General features: G+C 38.1%; 3 protein-coding genes across 13 annotated transcripts in view; 1 reads left to right on the top strand and 2 right to left on the bottom strand.

Moving 5' to 3' along the window:
• The window catches only part of CPT1A (carnitine palmitoyltransferase 1A), an 86,976-nt gene extending 76,094 nt beyond the window's left edge, over nucleotides 1-10,882 (top strand). For 4 of the 7 annotated variants that reach the window (XM_051620265.1, XM_051620263.1, XM_051620262.1 and 1 more), the window contains one exon: nucleotides 9,089-10,551. In XM_051620265.1, coding sequence (XP_051476225.1) covers nucleotides 9,089-9,220 — 132 coding nt within the window. In that variant the 3' untranslated portion in view covers nucleotides 9,221-10,551. Of the gene's footprint in view, nucleotides 1-9,088 lie in introns of all 7 variants that reach the window. The other 3 variants (XM_051620268.1, XM_051620269.1, XM_051620266.1) reach the window with 3 other exon arrangements.
• A 294-nt stretch (nucleotides 10,883-11,176) lies between these two features.
• GAL (galanin and GMAP prepropeptide) lies at nucleotides 11,177-19,183 on the bottom strand. 2 transcript variants are annotated; one of them, XM_051620271.1, is made up of 6 exons: nucleotides 19,110-19,183; nucleotides 18,452-18,532; nucleotides 17,806-17,860; nucleotides 16,322-16,408; nucleotides 15,197-15,274; nucleotides 11,177-11,483 (listed from the first exon to the last, which is right to left on the bottom strand). In XM_051620271.1, exons 2-6 carry the CDS (start codon nucleotides 18,530-18,532, stop codon nucleotides 11,437-11,439), a joined length of 348 nt encoding a protein of 115 aa, XP_051476231.1. In that variant the 5' UTR covers nucleotides 19,110-19,183; the 3' UTR covers nucleotides 11,177-11,436. The 2 variants fall into 2 exon arrangements, with proteins under 2 accessions (XP_051476231.1, XP_051476230.1); XM_051620270.1 differs by lacking the exon at nucleotides 19,110-19,183 and adding an exon at nucleotides 18,737-18,909.
• The window catches only part of PPP6R3 (protein phosphatase 6 regulatory subunit 3), a 103,947-nt gene continuing 102,268 nt past the window's right edge, over nucleotides 19,034-20,712 (bottom strand). For all 4 annotated transcript variants that reach the window (XM_051620249.1, XM_051620254.1, XM_051620253.1 and 1 more), the window contains one exon: nucleotides 19,034-19,203. In XM_051620249.1, the coding sequence (XP_051476209.1) occupies nucleotides 19,116-19,203 (88 nt within the window). In that variant the 3' untranslated portion in view covers nucleotides 19,034-19,115. The remainder of the gene's footprint in view (nucleotides 19,204-20,712) is intronic.

The following is a 20,712-nucleotide window of genomic DNA, read 5'->3' as shown; positions in this document are numbered from 1 at the left end:
AAAAACAACTGGCTGCTCATGGCCTGGATGAGCATACAATCTGTTGGATCAAGCACTGGCTGGACAGTTGGGCCCAAAGTGTGGTGGTCAATGGAGTCAAATCCAGCTGGCAAACCGGTCACAGGTGGTGTTCCTCAGGGCTCAGTGTTGGGACCGTTTCTGTTTAACATCTTTATTGATGATCTTGATAAGGACATAGAGTGTATTATCAGTAAGTTCGCTGATGACACCAAGTTAGACAGGAGTTTTGATCTGCATGAGGATATGGAGGCTCTACAGAGAGACTTGGATAGATTGGATAGTTGGGCAAATGTTAATGGTATGGGCTTCAACAAGGCCAAGTGCCAGATCCTGCACTTGGGCCACAACAACCCCATGCAATGCTACAGGCTTGGAGAAGTGTGGCTGGAGAGCTGTCTGGCAGAAAAGGACCTGAGGGTTCTAATTGACAAGCGACTGAATATGAGCCAGCAGTGTGCCCAGGTGGCCAAGAAAGCCAATGGCATCCTGGCTTGTCTTAGAAATAGTGTGACCAGCAGAAGTAGAGAGGTGATCGTCCCCCTGTCCTCAGCACTGGTGAGGCCACACCTGGAGTATTGCATCCAATTTTGGGCACCTCAATTCAAGAGAGATACTGAGGTGCTGGAGCAAGTACAGAGGAGGGCAATGAAGCTGGTGAAGGGCCTAGAGAATAAATCTTATGAAGAACGCTTGAAGGAGCTGGGAATGTTTTGTTTGAGAAAGAGGAGGTTGAGGGGAGATCTCATCAGTCTCTACAACTACCTGAAAGGACATTGTAGAGAGGTTGGTGCTAGTCTCTTTTCACAGGTAATTAGTGACAGAACAAGAGGGAATGGCTTCAAGCTGCAACAGGGTAGGTTTAGACCGGAGATTAGGAAATTTATTTTCACAGAAAGGGTGGTTAGACACTGGAATAGGCTGCCCAGGGAGATGGTTGAGTAGTTTAGGGGAGAACTTTGTAGAGTAGGAATGATAATTGTACTCGGTGATCTCAAGGGTTCTATGATTCTATGATAAAATCCTGATTCTGATATTTTTAGTGGAGATAATTTCTAATTGTGCAAATAGTGTCTTGACTTGGGATGATTTCCAACTCTGGACTCAGAAGTGACAAATTATTCACTCTTGTAAAATTTAAATTTTTAATTTCCCTTTTGTTTCACACAGAACAGCCTATGTAGAATACTGTACACTGTAGAGTCTGCCACAGCTAGCAGTGCTTCAGTGGAATGGGAGGAGAATTACACATTCAAAATCTGACATGGTTGCTTCCATTGGTCAGATTTAAATATTAATGGCAATACTGTTTTTCAGATACCAGCTTATAGTCAGTAGGACCTAATAATAAAAGTATTTCCACACATAATAGTTGCTAAGCTGCATGACTAGAAATTAACTGTCACTTTGCATGTATCAGAGCTTTTATTCTGCTTTAATACTACACACCTCCATCTTCTGGAAATTCTTTTTTTGTTTCCATGCAGCTTTAACAGCAATGTGTTCTTTGGAGTACACAGACATACACAATATTTTAGAAGCAGGTTTCTTCTGATTTATATGAATGATTAGACAATTTACTTATTCCCTGGAGGGATATACTATCTGTTTGGATACCCAAATACCAAAATTGTCTTTCTTGTAGCAGGGGGCCCCAAACTGAACACAATATTTGAGGTGCAGCTTCATTAGGGCCAAGTGCAGGGGGACAATCACTGCCCTAGTCCTGATGGCCACACTATTTCTAATACAAGCTAGGATGCCATTGGCCTTCTTTACCACCTGGGCACACTGCTGGCTCATATTCAGCCAGTTGTCAATCAATACCTCCACAGCCTTTTCCTCTGGGCAGATTTCCAGCCACTGTTTCCCAATCCTGTATCATTGCATGAGGTTGTTGTGTCAAAAGTGTAGGACCCAACACTTGGCCTTGTTAAATGTCATACAATTGGCCCATTGATCCAGCCTGTCCAGATCCCACTGTAGAATCTTCCTACCCTCAGACAGATCAACATTCCTTCCCAACTTGGTGTCATCTGCAAACTTACTGAGGATGTACTCAATCCCCCTCGTCCAGATCACTGATAAAGGTATTAAAGAGAACTGCCCCCAACAGCCCAGTTGTCACTGGCTGTCAGCTGGATTTAACTCCATTCACCAGAGCTCTTTGGGCCAGTTTTTTTCCCAGTGTATACCAGTCTAAGCCATATGTAACCAGTTTCTCCAGGATAATGCTGTAAGAAACAGTCAACACTGCTGGCTTTCTGGGCTTACCATGTAAGAAACATCCACAGCCTTTCCCTAAGCCACTAAGTGGGACACCTTGTTATAGAAGGACATTGGGTTCATCAAGCAGGATCTGCCTTTCATGATCCCATGCTTGACTGGGCTTGATCCTCTGGCTGTCCTGCATGTGCTGCATACTGGCACTCAAGATCATCTGCTCCATAACCTTCCCTGACACTGAGGTCAGACTAACAGGCCTGTAGTTCCCTGGATCCTCTTTCTATCCAATCTTATATATGGGGTGACATTTGCCAATCTCCAGTCTACCAGAATAATGAAAAGTGACTTTGTGAGCAGTCAGCTCCCTCAGTACCTTGAGTGTATCACAACTTGTTCCAGGTTAGTTAACTCAGAGTCTTTAAGACGTTAGGCTGTAGTGAGTAAACAAATAAGATGGTCTTTATCTCTTTGCTTTTGTTTAGTTATGACCTGTGTGCTATCTGAATCCTACAGTTACATCATGTCTTAATCACTAAACTAGAGGATTTAAAACACCTCAAGACACAGCCAGAAAAGGCTGGATATAAACACAAAAGCTAAAGACTGGTATCTTTGACCTATAATTTCCTGGCACTGACTGGGATAATTCAGCTTCCAGATTCATAAATAGGAACTACAGGATCATCTTAGAATCTTGATCTCCACTTCTTCTTTGGACTCTCTGCTGAGATTGCCTTTTCTGAGACCTATTTATGACAGTAGTGGCTTACATTTGGTGAGTCATCCTAACGTGGTTTACAGACATCAAGAAGCTCACTGCAACCAGTGGGGTAATAGCAAAAGGATTGTTAAGAAAGTTCTCTAAGTGAAACAGTAGTTTCTGCTTCTGGATAGTGGGTAAATTAAAGTCTAGATTTGCACCTAAGTGATCAATGATCAATAGCTTAAAAGATATTTCATGTGGCACCTGCACATTTTCTGCTCATTTTCAGTAGCTATTTAAATGATAGAGTTGCCCATATTTCTGTGTCTTACTTTTAAAGCTCATAATTCCTTTTTAAGTGCAATTGCCTACCATTCTTAGCGGTGTTCACACTGTGTCTCTCTTCTTTACAAATGTCATGTTACTTTTTTCTAGATAATAAGTCAAATGCAGTAATGCTAGGTTCAGTTGGGACAGAACTTCAAGTGTGGGAGGACATCGCTTCTGTCCTATAATTTTATTATACCAGATGTAAAGGACTGTCCATGATGAGAATCTTTTGCAGCCATCCCTGTTTTTTGTAGCCTCAAAAAACACCTGCATGTTTTATTTTATTTAGCTCAGTATGCTTTGAAAATTGCTATGATAATTCCTTTTTGAAGTCTATTCACACCCACAAATCTTCTTGCAGATCAGTTGTTATTGGAGAGTGGTATGAGCAAAATAGGTTCCCGAAACCGAAAACTTTTATGCAAAAGCTCAGCTTTGAACTTTTGTCAGTGTCTGTGTTGTTAGTCCACAAAAGTAAATCTTGGAATTCTTAGTGCAGAGAACAGTAAGTCACAGAATCCAGAGAAAAAGTGCCAAAGGTATGGCTGATAAAGTTATTCCTAAATCCAGAGGTTCTCTTCCTCATGGAAATAACCAGCCCCTCACTCTGCTGATGATAGACTGTCCCGTTCAGATGCAGCTTAGGATTGTTGGTTGTGCTCGCAGTGTTCTCAGAAAGAAGGGGACATCAGAGCAGTTCAGATGAATAAGAACAGTAGTTTATATGATGCTGCTGCTTGGCTCTGAATAAGAATTGGTTGCACGTAGCTGACATGAGGAACACATAAGCAGAAAGCAGCTACATGTTTTCACTTACTTTCAATGCTCACTGATCACTTTGGAGAGTTGTGCCTGCTCTCTGCAACGTACTACCCCCTTTTTTTTAAATAAAATACAAATACGTTTTCAGTGTTTAAATTTCTCTGTGCAAATCTTGCTTTAGTACATTCCTGGGAGTTGTATATCCCTAAGTAGTTATTTCCTCCCTTGTAGAATATGTGAAAATGACCCTCAAATCTCCATGTATAAGATTTTACACTGACCTTTTAAAGGAGCCCACCATCAAATGAGCAATTGCCTCCAAAGTGGCATTGGCATTTACAGCTCCAGGTTGTTGCAACCATCTCAACATGAATAGTGATCACAGTTACTTAGGTTGACACTTTTGAAAAACAAAAAAGGAATAATTGTTATTTTATCTACATAATTTCTTTTTATGTACTTAAGCTGGTACACTTGACTAGCAAGACATAGTTCCCTAGAGTAACTAAAATAAAGGCAATATTCTCATGCATTCACTTGATGGCAGATTTACAAAAAGCTTATTTGGAATAGGAGATTTGCACTAATAGAAAGAAAAGCTTCAGAAGCTGTCCTGTTACTTCTTGACAAGACTGTTTTGCAAAGAGGGGTCTATAATGTAAACTTTCCTATTCATAGTGTCAAATTTAAGAGTGTTTTTCCCTATTACCTCTCACTAAAACATTAGTAAAGCATCCAGACAAGCACTGCACAAGTCTCTTGTGGTTTTTATTACCTCCAATGATATTCCTAATTTTTGTAATGCTAATACAAGGACATTTTTTAATAACAATTTAAGCATGTATCCCTTAGCCCCTATATTTCTGTTAGCTAGCACAAATATTTTATTTATTATTTTCACTTCATAGTTTCTAAAGTCACAACTAGTGTTTGTAATTTCAATTCTAGGTAAATAAGACATTTGTATTGATTTAAACCTGTTTTGTTAAACACTCTTAAGATTTTTCATGTGGAGCACTGTTACCACCTTGTGGCCGTCTATTATTATGCTCAGAAGAATAGGACTTGCATATGAAGCAGTTTTCAAAATTGGCAGGCTTTTCTGCTTAATAGTTGTCCTTTGCTTTCACCTGGATGCACAAAAATTTGAGAACTAAAACGTTAATAATAAACAATGTTAACGCTTTCTGTGTATTATTTTAAAATCAGAACCATTTATTTTAAAAAGAAAAAAGGAAAAAAAAGAAAAAAAAAGAAGCTATAAACAGTGTTAGGTTAATGGTTGGACTTGATGATCTTGAAGGTCTTTTCCAGCCAAGGCAATTCTGCGATTCTGTGATTCCTGTTAGACTGCACCTGCAATACTGTGTACAGCTCTGGAACCCTCAGCACAGGAAAGACATGGACTTGTTGGAGAGGGTCCAGAGAAGGCCCACAAAGATGATTAAAGGGCTGGAGCACCTCTGCTACGAAGACAAGCTGAGAGAGTTTGGGCTATTCAGCCTGGAGAAGAGAAGGCTTTGGGGAGACCTTATACTGGCCTTCTAGTACCTAAAAGGGGCCTACAGAAAAGATGAGGAGACACTTTTCACCAAATAGTGTAGTGATAAGACAAGGGGTAATAGTTTTAAAATGAAATAGGGTAGATTTAGGTTAGATTTAGGGATAAATTCTTTACCATTAGGGTATTAAGGCACTGGAATAGGCTGCCCAGGGAGGCTGTAGATGCCACCTCTATGGAGGTGTTCAAGGCCAGATTGCATGAGGCTTTGTGCAACCTGTTCTAGCAGGAAGGTTGGAACCTGGTGATCTTCAAGGTCCCTTCCAACCTTAACTGTTTTATTATTCTATGATTTTATCTGGCTGAGGCAAAGAATAATGCATAGGCGTATCAGCTACTACACAGAAGAAAAAAAAATGTTACATCTGCTTTACTTTACCCCATCAAGAATATCTGGCTTGTCAACATTGTCACAAATAAGAATTGTTGGTAATTACTGTGGTTTATGCTAATAGGTAGAGTGGGAAGAAGAATACCAAAATAATGATTAACACAACAAAACTATTATGTTCAATCAAACTGAAACAGATATTTGATGTCTGTGGTAAGAGATAAAATACTGCCTCTAATGTGCACTGAAAAGGAATTAAAACAAAAATTGATCAAAAGGCAGAAAAAATTAAAATATTTGAAAAAAAATTGTTATGTAGTTTGAATTAAGATGTCACAGATGTTGGGAAGTTTCTAAATAATACATAGATACTGTATCATTTCTTTGATGGCTAGAATCAATAGATGGTTCTGAGGGTTTAAAGTGACAGAAGGATTTAATGAACAATATACTTTGCAGCAGGATGGAAGGAGGAGGCTTTTATGGAATAAGGGTGACTATAACATTTTTTTCTGAAATTATATTCAGCGTAAGATCTGAGATTTATTTTTAAAAATTATAACATTGTTTCAATGGATAACATCAGATCTTAACTAGTATAAATAAACCTACTTTTAACATCATCAATACTTTTAAGCTCTTTATAATGAGTTTAATAGGTCAGGATTTGGCCCTCGTATGTTGTCCTTGAAGAGCTGTGGTTTTAAACAGTGACTAAGAAGGTAATCAGCATGAAAGTGAAGCAGTTTGCAAAACTGTGTTTTGAAAAGTGGTGCAAAAATGTAACACTTAGCTGTAAGAACATAGCTATTTTTCCTGTCTCCTCCTTACTGGTTCTCTAAGCCTCAGGGCCTGGGTTCATTTTGCTTGATTTGAAGCAGCAGACCAAAATGCCTAATTTTTAAGGTTGCTCTCAATTCAGAGCCAGGGTTGACTCTCTAGCTAGTAGAGAGCAGAAGCTGATTCAGATCTTTGCTTAGCGGAACTGCCCTTTTTGTTCAAGTGCCTAAAGCTCCTGTGAAGAGTTCTAAAATAAATTACCCCATATAAGTGTTCCCAAACACTGGTTTGCCTAAGGTTTTAATGCAAATCTTCAGAGATTACTTTGAGTAGGATTTTAATAGCTGCAGTATCCTGAGTCCTATCTAATTTTTCTATGCTAATTTTGCAGTCTGACCTTTACATGAGTAGACAGGTGGGAAAATACCTGTATCCTGTCAGCTGCCTAATGACTTCCTAATCTGAATAGCTGTCACCTGTGCCACCAGAAATTCCCTCTTTTTCTCTGAACTGATCTGTTTTTAAACGAGTCTTAGTGACACTAGTTGGCAGGTAATGTACTGTATGCAATTATATCTATTTATAGTAAGTATTCTTTTCTGCAGAATTTTTAGCCAAAAAATATGCAATGCACCTGGGGTGCATTAAGAAGAATGTAGCCAGTAGGTCAAAGGAGATTATCCCCCTCTATTCTGTCCTGGTAAGGTCACGGCTGGAGTACTGTGTCCAGTTCTGGGCTCTCCAGTTCATAAAGGACAAGGAAATACTGGAAAGAGTCCAGCACACAACCACAAAGGTTATTAGAGGAATGGAACATCTGCCCTATGAGGAAAGGCTGAGAGAGCTAGGTCTATTCAGCCTGGAGGAAAGGTATGAAAAAGGACTTGCTTTTTGACAGGTGATGTTTAAAAATGTTACTTGATCATTTTATGAGGTAATAATATAAATCCTGGATTACAAGAACTGAATTTGCGAAGCATTTTTACTATGACATTTAGGACTGTCATCCCTCTCCCTGCTAGGCTCGCTCTTTAGCTGAAATCACAGTCTATTCAGTCTCTCTGTGAATGACAGTTATTTTCTGCTCAAAGCATCATTCGTCACTGTTCCAAATAGCTTTTCTAGAGTGTTTTTTATGCAGTGAACCAGCTGACCAGAACTGCAACTGATGTCAAAGTTGAGAACAGTGGCATAATGATATTTCCTAGTTTTGGCTACTTCCATTATACTTCCTAACATCACATTTGGCTTTTTAACTGCTGCTGAGGTCTAAAATTTTTTGAAGACCTTGAATGAGTCTAAACTATTTTTCCAGAAATTATTTAGACCATCATTGTGTGTATGCAAAATTAGAGTTGTTTTCCTCTGTATATATTACTTTGCTTGCATCAGCATTTAATTTAATCTCCTGTTTTATTGTCCAATCATTCAGCATGATGCAAGCCTTCTGTTCATTGTCAGAATTAAATCTGCATGCAGGGTAATTCGTATCACTGGCAAACATTACAACAAAGTTTTACTCATTTTTTTAGGCTTTGTTTTTTGTCTTTAGTGCAGATATGCATTTGATCTAACCCTACACAAAAGTGGTATACAATGTATGCAAATTACCAAATGCAATGAGGAAATGGTTAGGGATTTTTTTTTTATTTTCTACTGAAACTTGTGACATCTTTTTATTGCCCTTTGCCCAGTAGAAATTAATAGTTTTCAAATTATAGTCTAAAGGCTATCTTTTATCAGATCACGCATTTGTCTGAGAGGCTAAAATGATGGAGATGTCATTCCAAGTAGCTGAAGAATTTAAGTCTGAGCTGTAGCAATATAAGACATGCTTTAAACAAAGTAAGATTGTTAATAAAATAAGGATGTTATTGAGATTGATTCAGAAGAATGATGTCCCTTTATTGGTTTTTGCCCCTTGGTTTATATAAAGATAAGAGCTGTAGTAGGGAAAGAAGGAGTCTGAAAATTTTACCTCTCTATATTTTGGAATATTACTAGTATGTGTTGGAATGCAGTAATTACTAAGTGAAAGTATGTGGACTGCTTTTCATAGTCAGATTTTAATGATCTTTTGTGGTTTTAATAATATATGCATATAGCAATGCAGTGCACTGTAATACGTATGAACTTGTGAGCCTCCCTGCTTAGACAATGAAGCTTCCAAGGAACCTATGGGGTTTTCAGTATTTCAGATAATCTCAAATTTCAGAATTTCAAATTAGCATTCTAACAAGACTATTCCAAGTTTAATGAGCTGATGGTATGCTAAGTTGATTAAAGTAATAATTTTTCTAATTTTAAACTCAATTTCTTATCCTGTTTCAGCAGAAAATGAATTCAGTACTAAGATTATTTTTTTATTTGATCCTAGATTCAGCTGATTTGCCATATAAAGATGACTTGTTATGAAGTTCTGCAAATGGATATTGGTTCTTTAGCAGACAATGAAAGTAATGCCTCGATTTTAGTGAGCTCTGCTTCAAGTTTATTATGGGAAATGTAGACACTACTAGTGAGAATGAAAGTTTGGAGTTACTGAACTACGCTAATGTACAGAAGTTAAATTTCACTCTTTTTTTTCACATTTTTTGATGCCCATAAATTTACCAAACAATGTTGAACTAACAGCATGTATACTTTTTTCTTACTCTTTAAATAAAAAACAAAAACAAAAACAAAACCCAACCAAACGAACCAGGAAAACATTGTCTGAAGGGCTTGCTCAAAAGCTTGTTGGATCTGATAAAGAGTGTGCTTTGGAAAGTGAACATCAAATACTAAATCAGAAACCAGAGGAATAGCACAGGCTGATTGAGAAGATGACATAACCTTGTGAGTTCAAATTAGCCACTATTGGCTTTGCATTTAGAATGTATCCTGCTATGCTAAAAGTGAAAAACAGATTATGCAATAATGTTCTGCAAAATTTCTGTTAGTCTGTGCACTCTAGTGCACAGCAACATTTTGAAACAATGGTATTTCATTGCACTATGCAGAGAGTGAAAGTCACTACAGTGTGAAAAACCTTTCTAAGATTCTATATCCTCTCAAACCTTTCCTTATTCTTGATATGATATTTATATATTTTGGTCCCGGTACACTGTGCTGGTTTGGTTCTGGCATGGTTTTGGTAGTGGAGGAGGCGCCCCAGGCATGGGTTCAGTAAGAAGCTTTTTAAAGCTTCCCAGGCTCTGGTGCCCAAGGCCAAGACAGTAGAAAGACAATAGATGCACTTCTGCGATTAACATATGAAAGAACTTATATAAGACCTGAGAGCCGAGAGCAAAGAAGAGCTGAGGTGGAGAGGTGAGAGCAGTGCCGGAGTGAAGATCCCGAGGTTGATGAGGAAGAAGGTGAAGGTGCCCGAGCCGAAGTTCCCCTTCAGGAACTTTGAGAGTTGGAGATGGCAGGAGAGATGGCAGGCTATACCCCATGGAGGACCATGGTGGAGCATCCTCTGAAGGCACCAGGACGGGCAAATGTGGACCTGAAGCCCACGGACTTGCATCTGCAGCCATGCAGGACCCCGTGCCAGGGGAGGTGACTGTTTCCCAAGCAGCCCGTAACTCTATGGGAAGCCCGTGCTAGAGCAGCTTGCTCCTGAGGGATAGCACCTTGCGAGAAGGACTCATGACAGAGAGGTTCGTGAAGGACTCTCTCCCATGGGAGGTACCCCGTGGGAAAGCAGAGGAAGACAGTGAGGAATCTTTCTCCCTAAGGAGGAAGGAACGGCAGAAAACAATAGACTGTGAACGGATTCTAAACCCCGTGCCCAGTTCCCCTGCACCGCTTTGTCTCTGTTCTGTGTGTATTAGATTAGTGATCAATTAAATTGATAATTTTTCCCTAAGTTGAGTCTGTTTTGCCTTAGACCATAAACGGTGAGTGAAACTCTCCTTGTCCTTTGTCTTGACCCACAAATTGGCCTTTGTCCTCCACATCTCACTGGGGAGTGGTGGTGAGGGCAGATTAAGTGTGTATTAAAGTGCTTTGCTGGGCTCAGACTAAAGCATCTCATAATTTAATTAATTTTTTTTATGTTTGAGTGAACAGGATGCAGTATTCTTGACAATAGAGGAATATGAATCCTATACATAGGACTTGTGTACAGAAAAGTTACATTTGTATCCTTCAGTCAATGGGCTGGTGTATTACAGACAAATATTATAAAATTAAAATGAATGCGAGTTTATTTCAAGTTTGTGAAAATATGACAGGAAGTAAGGCTTCCATGAAGCATAAGGATACAGACATATGTGACCTAAATAGACTCTCTATGTCACCAGTCTGAACTCGCTATTTTTTCTCAGTTAGCTAAAGTAGCCAATATATAGTAGTTATGCTTTACTTTACTGTAATTTTGCAGAGTAAAGATGCAGCATAATCTTAAAATTTAACCTGTGCTTTGTATATGATGCATTGTATGCTGGCATGTATTTAATTTTAAAATGAAGCAAGGTAGTTGCTCTTTATTTTTATTGTATTATTTACCTACAGGAAAATTTTACAAAGGCTAAATTTTACACTATAACATCACAGGAGAGGATAAAAAAAGCGCAAATAAGAAAACACAAATAAACAAACAAAAACTGAAGGACAGAATACTGTTGACCATTTATCACGTTAATGCAAACACTACTTCTCATCTTCAGCTCATTTGGATCTTTTGTTTAAAATTCAATCTAAATCTACTTTACAACAAAATAAAATCCATTCTCTTCAAGACAGTTTTTTTCCCTCTGGTAGTTTGTCAAGTGCTCCGACCTCTGCAAAAAGAAAAAAAATTAATTAACACATAAGTATGCATATTAATCTTATCAATTTATAGAATTAAATCCAATTTCAATAGTATACATTTTCATATTTTTTCTTCTCTCAATTTTAAGAGTAAAATCCTTGATCTTTTCAAATTTTAATTTATAAACGATTGTATTTTCTTTTAAATGTTAATAATATTTCCTGCTATAATTTCACCTTTTTAGAAACATAACTGACAGAATAACAATGAAATTATATCAGTTGTATTATGTCAATTGTTATTGCTCTATCCCAGCATCTCAAAAGTTTTAATATTGTCCAATTTTTAGCTGCCACCCTACAGCCTTCCTATGGGAAGCCTTTAAAGCTGGAGGGAATATTTCAAAAGAGCTGAAGGCTATTTTTAGTTATTGCCAAGATACTTCTTAGGAGTTAAAATATTCACTTTATCTTGCATATTTAAGTTAATTTCTTATCTGAATAACAATTCCCTGAGTCTGAATCCTATGAGTGGAGTTTTCTGCTTCCCCCCCAAAAGAACATATCTAAACCAACACATTTAATATAGCAAAATGTCATTTGAGGAAAAATGTTAAAGCACCTCTACCATAATAAAGTATGTTTTTCACCTCCTAAATCTACAGTTCTGATTTTGTGTAAGAGTTTTACTAGGTCTTGCCAACAAATATTTTAAGGGATAATATTATAACATTCTGTGTCTTTTGAAACCTGGGAATACAAGAACTATCTCCAGGAAAAGTAATCGTATATGACATGGAGATTCCTTTTTTTTTTTTTATGAGGAAACATAATACCATATTTTCTGAATAAAAACATCTGGTTTTTTCTGAATAAAAACATCTATCCTAAACAAGGAATTGTTACAGCTTTTGCTCATTTGCCCCAGAGAATAAGTGATTTGTATTTCTATTTCTATGTAATGCATTTTGTTTTCTTGCCCAACTTAGCAACTCCTGGCCTACTCATCACAGAGTGCATGCTTGAGTGCAACATTTCACACATGCCCTGGTTTTACTGATAAATAACCATAAAATGATTTTTCTGTATAGAGAAACTCTAGTTTTGAGAGGCTGCAGAGTCCAGCTTTCTGAGAACAAAAGAGGTAAGATGCATTGGTATTGTTTATAACCAGCTCTGATATGCAGGTTTCTATTGTGACCAAATTCAGGGTAGTTTTGAACCATGCAGCTGCAGTGAGCTAGGAGGGGCAGAAACCCAGAGCTGCTGACCCAAGATGAAGTATTCCATACCATAAACTTCACCCTCACTATATAATGGGAATATTAGGAGGATGTTTTTCTTCTACCATGGCTGCCTTCCCAAGAGGGACCCAACTGTCTTGTCAATCATCCTGCTCATGCCTATGCCTCAGCTTGCTGTGACTGTTGCCTTCTCACTGGAGCTGTTGTGGTTTGCAGTGTTGTGCACTCAGCTTTCACTGCTAGAAACTCACAGCTTGCAACTACCATCTGGAACCAAGTATAACTTTGTGTAGGACCTTAATAGGCTTGAGAGGTGGGCTCATGCAAACTGCACAAAGTTCAACCAGGCCAAGTGCAAGGTCCTGCACCTGAGTTGGGGCAATCCCAAGTAAATGCAGGCTGGATGGAGAATGGATTGAAAACTGTCCAGAGGAGAAGGACTTAGGAATGATGGTGGACGAGAAGCTCAATGTGAGCTGGCAATGTACACTTGCAGCCTAGAATGCCAACTGTGTCTTGGGCTGCATCAAAAGAAATGTGGCCAGCATGTCAAGGGAGGTGATCATCCCCTTTTACTTGGCTCTCATGAAACCCCACCTAGAGTACTCTGTATAATTCTGGAGCCCCCAAGGACTTGGAGCTCCTAGAGGAAGCCCAGAGGAGTGCCAGGGAAGATGATCCAAGGGCTGGAGCACCTCTCCTATGAGGACAGGCTGAGAGCATTGCAGCTGTTCAACCTGGAGAAGGCTCCAAGGAGACCTTTTAACAGCCTTCCAGTGCCCAAAGGGGTCCTGCAGGAAAGCTGGGGAGGGACTTTTTACAAGGGTTTGTAGTGAAAGAATAAAGGGTAAAAAAGGGGTAATGGATCAAAACTGGAAGAGGGGAGATATAAGTTAGACATTAGGAGGAAATTCTTTAATGTGAAAGTGGTGAGATACTGGAACAGGTTGCTCAGGGAAGTTGTGGCTGCCCCATCCCTCAAGGTGTTCAAGGCCAGGTTGGACAGGGCTGTGAGCAACCTGATCTAGTGGGAGGTGTTCCTGCCCATGCAGAGGGGTTGGAAATAAATGATTTTTAATGTCCCTTCCAACTCAAACCATTCCATGATTCTATTATTTGATTATGATCATTTGGGTTAATATTAGTTTATTATTATTTTTCTATTCAATCTGTTTTCCTTCCAACCCACTGGTCTCTTTTCTTTTTCAAGATTCCCCTTCTCAGGTGGGCTAGGGTGACTGAACTGTCTAAACCATGGCAACACCCTTTCTGTTGTGTTCTGTTATTGTCCTATTATGTCAAGGCTCACATAGCAGGGTAAAGAAGTGATTAGGGCTCCTTCTTCACAGGGCCACATCAAACAAACTACTACTTCATACATAGTACATGTAGATGCTAATAATCTAGTGAAATACATATTTGAATTGTCTTGGGCCTTTAGTACTAACCATAGAGGCTTTTTTCAAATGCAAAGTTGATTAAATAAACACTGGGTTGATATTTTCACTCAACTAGATGCAAGTAATTTAAAAAATTATGCCAAAGAGGTCTACAATTTTTTCCTAGCTACACAAAAAAATAGATCTGTTGAAAGTTTCTTTTAATGATGATACTAAAATACAGATGTAACACATAACTCTTTGTTACTATTCCACAGCGTGCATTTGCCACAAAACTGTTTATAATTTTTTGTATGCAACGACAATATAGAAGATACAGATTTATTGAATTGTCTGCTTTCTGAGACAGAGAATTTCCAACATTTGCAGTAAAAAACATTTTTTTCCTTCTTGTGTTCTTTGCATTTATTTTTTAACATTTTGTAGAGATCAGAATTTTGTTGTGGTTTGTTGGGTTTTTTTTAAATCAAAACTAATGAAAACTCAGAAGCAGGCAAAGGTCTTCACCTAATGCTATACTAAAGTTACCATTCCTATAGAATCAGCTGTAATCAGTTTTACAATTCTTTACACAACTTTGATACTTCACAGAATTTTTACTAGTAGCTTTTTGAGCTGTTTGCCAACATTCAACTTAGTATTGTTACAATTTTATGATGTCACTTTATTGTAGAATACATGCACAAAGGGAGATGTACTTATTTTGTCACTAACAAGTGTTTCAGGATTTTAACCAACTGTTCTTGGCATTAAACTGATGTCTTATTTATTTTATTGAGTTGTCTTATAGTAACTAACATGTAATCAGACCGTGTTTAGTTGTTTTACGATTTTAGTAGTAGTTATTTTCATGGTGCCCAGAGTGATTACATTAGAATCCTGCTGTCTTGGATATTCATTGACCTGCAGTTCAGCAGAAACATCTGAACTCTCTAAATCAGGCCTATTCCTAAGGGCACTAAAAGGAAATTGACAATTCCTTCCCCCAATGGAGATGCTTCACAAATCAGTAGCAGACTTGTACACCCAAGGATAGTCCTGTCTTCTTAATAAATTTTACATGAGACAATGTTAAATATTATAAAGGTTTTCACTCACCTTTGAGATGTAAATAAGCCAAAAATTCAATTACTGTGCGCACAATGTTTTCATCAGCCAGTGTCCTTCCAAGATTCCCTATAAAACAAGTTGATAGTTACTTAATGTTAACACAGTATATACATCAAATGCATGTGACGTGGCTATGTGTGGCTATATGTGATTACTCTGAGAAACTTACAATAGCCTCTGAGAGTTCTCCAGCTGGGATTGTCTTCCCCCATTAGTGCAGTGATGACTGCACTAGCACTCAAGTAAGTACTGCTTTCTTAGTTTGCAGTGAGGAACAGATCATTCTTTGACAGTCTAAAAATGAGATTCATCCCAGTTCACTTTAGATGTCTGCAGCAGATTTAGTTTCTCCTCAGGAGAAAGAAACAGTTGGGTGTTCAAATCCTGAAAATGCCAGCTTCTCTTCATAAAGGCAGCCTAGACATATTTTGTAGATGCCCAGATTTGGATGATAAATGCAGACCAAGGCTGCATTGCAATTTACTAAATTATATTACTTGCAACCTCAAAACAAGATGTTGACTTGACTCTGGTTTTCATCAGATTCTCAGTGTTTTAGTGAAGATAATCCATATTGCTTAAATATAGGAAACATTGTGAGACTTAACGTGGAATTTTTTTTTCTTTATAGTGAATATTCTTAAAACATAAACAGTGCCATACAGTTCTGAGGTGTAGTTTCAGCTCTGGAGTATCAGAATTTTAAAAAAAATTAAAAAGTTTCCATTAATGGCTCATTCTTTGCTAAAAAAATTTAACTCTTGCATGTTATGGAACAGGTCTTGGGTGACATTTTAAATACTTATTTGAACATATGAAAAGAAAAAAAAAAAAAATCAAAACAGGTTTATTCCAGGTAGTATGATCTATTATACTTCAAAAGCAACATAATTATGGTACTTTTGCCTAGGCACCAAGACACTTGAAATATGACCATATACAAGGATCACACTGAGTGGCCAAATTTCATTTTTCTTCTTTTCATGTTTATTAGGATTTTTTTTAAAAGTGCAGGAATAGTCTTGTATCTAGGTAGTCAGTTAATTCAATAACACTACATAAATTACTAAACGTAAAAAACATTAACAATACTGACTTTTAGAATTCCATTACCTGCTTTAATAGCCTCATCAGGCTGTATTTCACGTTTACCAGTGAAACCATGCTTGTCATTAAAAGATCTGTGGTTGTCTACTGCATCTGATAAATAAATTAAAAATTAGAAGAGTCAATTGACTTAAGAACAACTTTTGCTATATTGCTTGCTTTTCTTGTACTTCAAAGAAAATACCATGATGGGCACTTCAGATGTCCAAGATGACAAAGAGGAAATTAATGGATCACTAAATAAAATAACTTTGCTCCCGAATTTGTGCTGATGATTTATATAATTTACAGACCTAGTCCTGTACTACGTATGTTAAAGCTGTAAAGAAAATGTAAGTTTGCACATTCACATATAATTTGGAAAGTTGTTTTTGCCCCTCTTTCCTCTATTTTAATAAAATGTTGCAAATGAGTTTGCTTAAAAGGAAACTGCTGATAGGTTACATTAATAACCTTCAAAAACTATCTTACATGTCCCTGGTACCTCTTCTCTTCCTCTTGCAAGGCATTTCCTTTATCAGTAAAAGCTGATCAATATAACCTGCAACAAATGACGATTCCTGTTATCCAGTCTTAGATAAATGGCACTTTTCCCCACAGTATCTTTGCCAGTTGGTTAGATCTGCTTGAGGAAAATACACTCCCCAGACATTTAATATATTTAAGATGCATTGTTTTGTTTGTTCTTTTGGTTTTTAGGTATCCTTAAGGTTACTTAAAAAGAATGAAGATAGTCACAGTAAGTACCTGTAGTATTTGTCATGGACCACAGAGACTGAACATATAGAAACACTGGTAATGTTTGTTATTATTATTACACTAACAATAAATAATAGTACAACAACAGATATTTGAGACAGATTAGCATTGCATTTCACTTTTCTCATACTTTACCTTCGTGGTTCTCCATATTTTTAAGTCACTGTGCTCCTGTATTTTAAAAACTTGTACATTACATATTTTTTACACAGTAAGCTATCAGTATTTACAGTCATGAATTTGCATGTAATTGTTTTAATTTGCTTTGTTTTAATTGGGAAAAGTATAATAAAGCCAGGTAGCAAAGCAATTTTGAAATAGATTTAAAGGTGATGTCTTAAATAAATTTAGAACATTTTGTCATTCTTCTTTTGAAAGCTAAGATGGTGTAAGATTTTGTAACACTTCCAGAGATATAGAAAGGAGCATTTGTCATATGAAAACTACAGTTCAGGAGCTCAAAGAGCAACCAGATTTGCTTCTGCATATAAAGTCTGACAGTGCAACTCTGCTTTACGAAAGAACAGTTATTATCTAAGAGAACTCAATTCTATAATAGACAGACATATAACAACAATCTATACATTCTCCCAAATGAGTTTTTTCAGTCTTGCAGTTTTAGACAAAATTACTATATTCATCAGAAACATTAGTAGCACACTACAGCAAACTGGTTTACAAGAAAAAAGACTGCATTTTGAAATAATGCAAAAAAGGAACACTTGACTTACGGGGCCCAAGTAAGTAACCAGCACTATTCAAAGTCCAGCCTCTTTTTTCCTTTGCCTTAAAAAAAAATATGCAAGCATATTATTACATGAACTACACAGTGCTTTCTGAAGACACAGCAAACAGCACTCAAATGAACATTCTCTTAGCAGGAAGCACCTTCTGAAGGCTTGAAATCAAGTTTTGCTGTTAACATCCATGGGGTCTGAAGCTTTCATACCAAATGTAAAACTGCAAATTACTCTTTGAAGTCAGAAATTTTGACTTTATACTCCACGTTTATATTACCTCCTTATAATCCCCTTATAATCACAATCAGCAATGTTTTCTTTTGTTTGGATGTACATAACAGCTCTTTATTGAAAAAGTCCATATGTACAATGCTTTTTGAATTGGATGGGACATCCATTCTATTTTGGTCCATAAACTAGGCACTTTTCCCCCTTTAGTCATATTATTTGTTGCAAGGAAGCTAGTATTCAAAGCCCAAAATTCCAAAAACCTGTTTACTGCCCAAAATGCTTTTCAGCACTGCATCCTGTCCAACCCCTGTATCTAAATAACACTGCAAGATTTACTGTTACTTGCCAGCTTAGACATAAATGCTGCCCAATAAATAGGACCTCCAAAACTGAAATAAGTACTTACTGAGAAAACCAGTCCAAATGTTTCCGACAGTGTGGCACTAAGGATTAAAGACAGAAACAGGACACTAGTGCACCTCTGCATCTGGAAAGAAAGAGTACTAGGGTAAATGCTCCGAGTTATCACTTTGCCTTCCAATTACGGATCCTTCAGGGCATGTGAGCATCCCTGTCGCAGGTGGGAACTGGGGGTGAATCTTCTTCCCAGTGTTGGCAGGGTGGCTGTGGCTACCAGTTTGGCACCCAGATTCCCACTGGGAGAGAGGCTGAGAGGTAGGGAGGTGAGTACCTTGAGCTGGACGCGACAGTCTCTCTCTCTCGCAGCGTTTCACCTGTTGTTGGTGGCGGAGCAGCTTGTCCCACGGCTGCAGTCCTGCCAGCAGACACTCACTGCATGACCACAACGCGCGGACGTGGATCTACACGCCCACCCTCTGCTCTCTCCGCTCTTTATGGGCTGCAGCACTACCGCGCGGGAGGGACACCTTCCGGGAGGGGGAGGGGAGCGGAGAGCCGCCCACCCCTCTCTCCTCCACCTCCCCTGAGTCATTTCCCCCTTCGCTAACCCACGGTATTAGGAAGGGCAAAAAATTTAGCAATTCGATTAGAGCTATTTGGAAGCACTACGCAGGCTGCAGGAAGATAACAGCCCGGGCAATTACCTCTGATTACGGCGGCCTCCGGCAGGCTGGTGAGCAGAGAGAGAAGAGCTCTGGTCTGGGCAGCCTGTCACCTGCTGCACCTTCACAAGAGTTTCTTCGGTGGTGGAGAATAAGAAGGCATAAAGTGAACACAGAACACTTTTCAGAGTCTTGTTACAGAGGCAGAGCTAAATACAAACGACTGCATGGGATGCTGGCTAATGAGAGTCATAGTGTTTAGGCTTTGCATTTGGAAATGCTGAGGCCTTCATACACCCCCTACTCCACTTGTGGTCCATAGAGCTCGCTGTCCAGATCACCTGTGGTCCCTTAAAATCCCTTTGAGTCATGGCCTTTGCTCTAGCAGCAAAGCAAAAGGACCTCAGTCAAAACTTGGAAGCTTGGCAATTGCACTTCCTCACTGCTTTGTATCAGAGATCCTACTTCGGTTTTGGTTTGGGTTTTTTTTAGGCTTATATGTGAAAGGCTAGGGATGTAGCTAGCTCTCCCCAGTCATAAGACTAGCTCCAGCCTGTTAGTTTACAATCAGTGAAGTTTCACCAGTTTGCTTATCTTGGTTGTGGTTACAGCTGGCATCAGGATGTGCAGAATGGAATTACAAGGCTGATGCTAATGTCAGGTCCCTTTTTTTTCGCCACCAAATTGTATTGTTTCTGCAACAGAACAGTTTATTCACTACAAGTCTCTCAGATTCAGCTTTCAGTATGAAAAGTATCAGAGATGTTACAAAGAGTGTTATACTTCCAGCTCCTTTCTTTGAAGCTGCTTAAGATGATCTGCAAATTTTTACAGTGTGTATGTGAATTGCAATATAGACCCAAGAGAGCTATCAAACAATGCAATGCACCTATCGTTCACCATTCACCAGCAAGACTTTTTTTTTTTTTTACTTCAATGTAGCATAATATTCATAATCCAGGCTAGAAGCAAAAGTTGTGTCTTGTAGTTCTGTTTCCCCCCGTTTTTGTCAGGAGCAGTAGTATTTTAGTAGTCTAGCCATGTCATTGAATCTCTGATCTAAAACTGTTTGAATAAATCTTACTTTATCCAATTCTCAAATGTTAATGTACATAAGTGGGAAGATTGCAGATTTCATGTTCTGTAAGCCACTGCATGATCCTCACAATTCAGACTAGATAGATCTGGAAAATAGCAGTATAATTTTTGCAGTGTTTTCCTTTACCTTGTCAAGAATGCACTTCTGGCTGAAGTGTCCTAGTTTTCAGCTGTTAATTCCCCAAAAGTTATTTTTGAAACTTGAAGCTTCTCCATGACACTAAAGTGTTCTATTTGTATTATTTCAAGAGATGTCAAATATGCATTCAAGCAGTGTTACAAAAATATGTTAATTCTGTTATCTTTGACTACAGTATGTTCTTCAGTTTTCTTTAAAAAGTATCTGAAACAATGTATTTTAGCTTGGAATTTTTATTTCAATTTTTCATCAGAATACTTGCATATTCTTGCCTAATTAGAGAAAAACTATATATACATGTCCTCTAGAGCAAGATGCAAAACAAAGCCTTTTTCTATACTCAGGCATAATCTATCACTTGCCCATCCTAATTTTTGTATAAATCTATCTTTAGGTTAGTGTCAATTA

Source organism: Apus apus, chromosome 5 (genome assembly GCF_020740795.1).
Source record: "Apus apus isolate bApuApu2 chromosome 5, bApuApu2.pri.cur, whole genome shotgun sequence".
Taxonomy (NCBI): Eukaryota; Metazoa; Chordata; class Aves; order Apodiformes; family Apodidae; genus Apus; species Apus apus.
The sequence above is the reverse complement of the archived record's forward strand: the minus strand, read 5'-3'. Positions and strand labels throughout refer to the sequence as shown.

Coding starts and splice junctions, on each gene's coding strand:
- GAL (XM_051620271.1), bottom strand. CDS start 18,532: ATGCAGAGGTGCACTAGTGTCCTGTTTCTGTCTTTAATCCTTAGTGCC. Junction 17,861..18,451: donor CATTTGGACTGGTTTTCTCA/GTAAGTACTTAT, acceptor TTTTTTTTTAAG/GCAAAGGAAAAAAGAGGCTG. Junction 16,409..17,805: donor TGGTTACTTACTTGGGCCCC/GTAAGTCAAGTG, acceptor TTTATTTATCAG/ATGCAGTAGACAACCACAGA.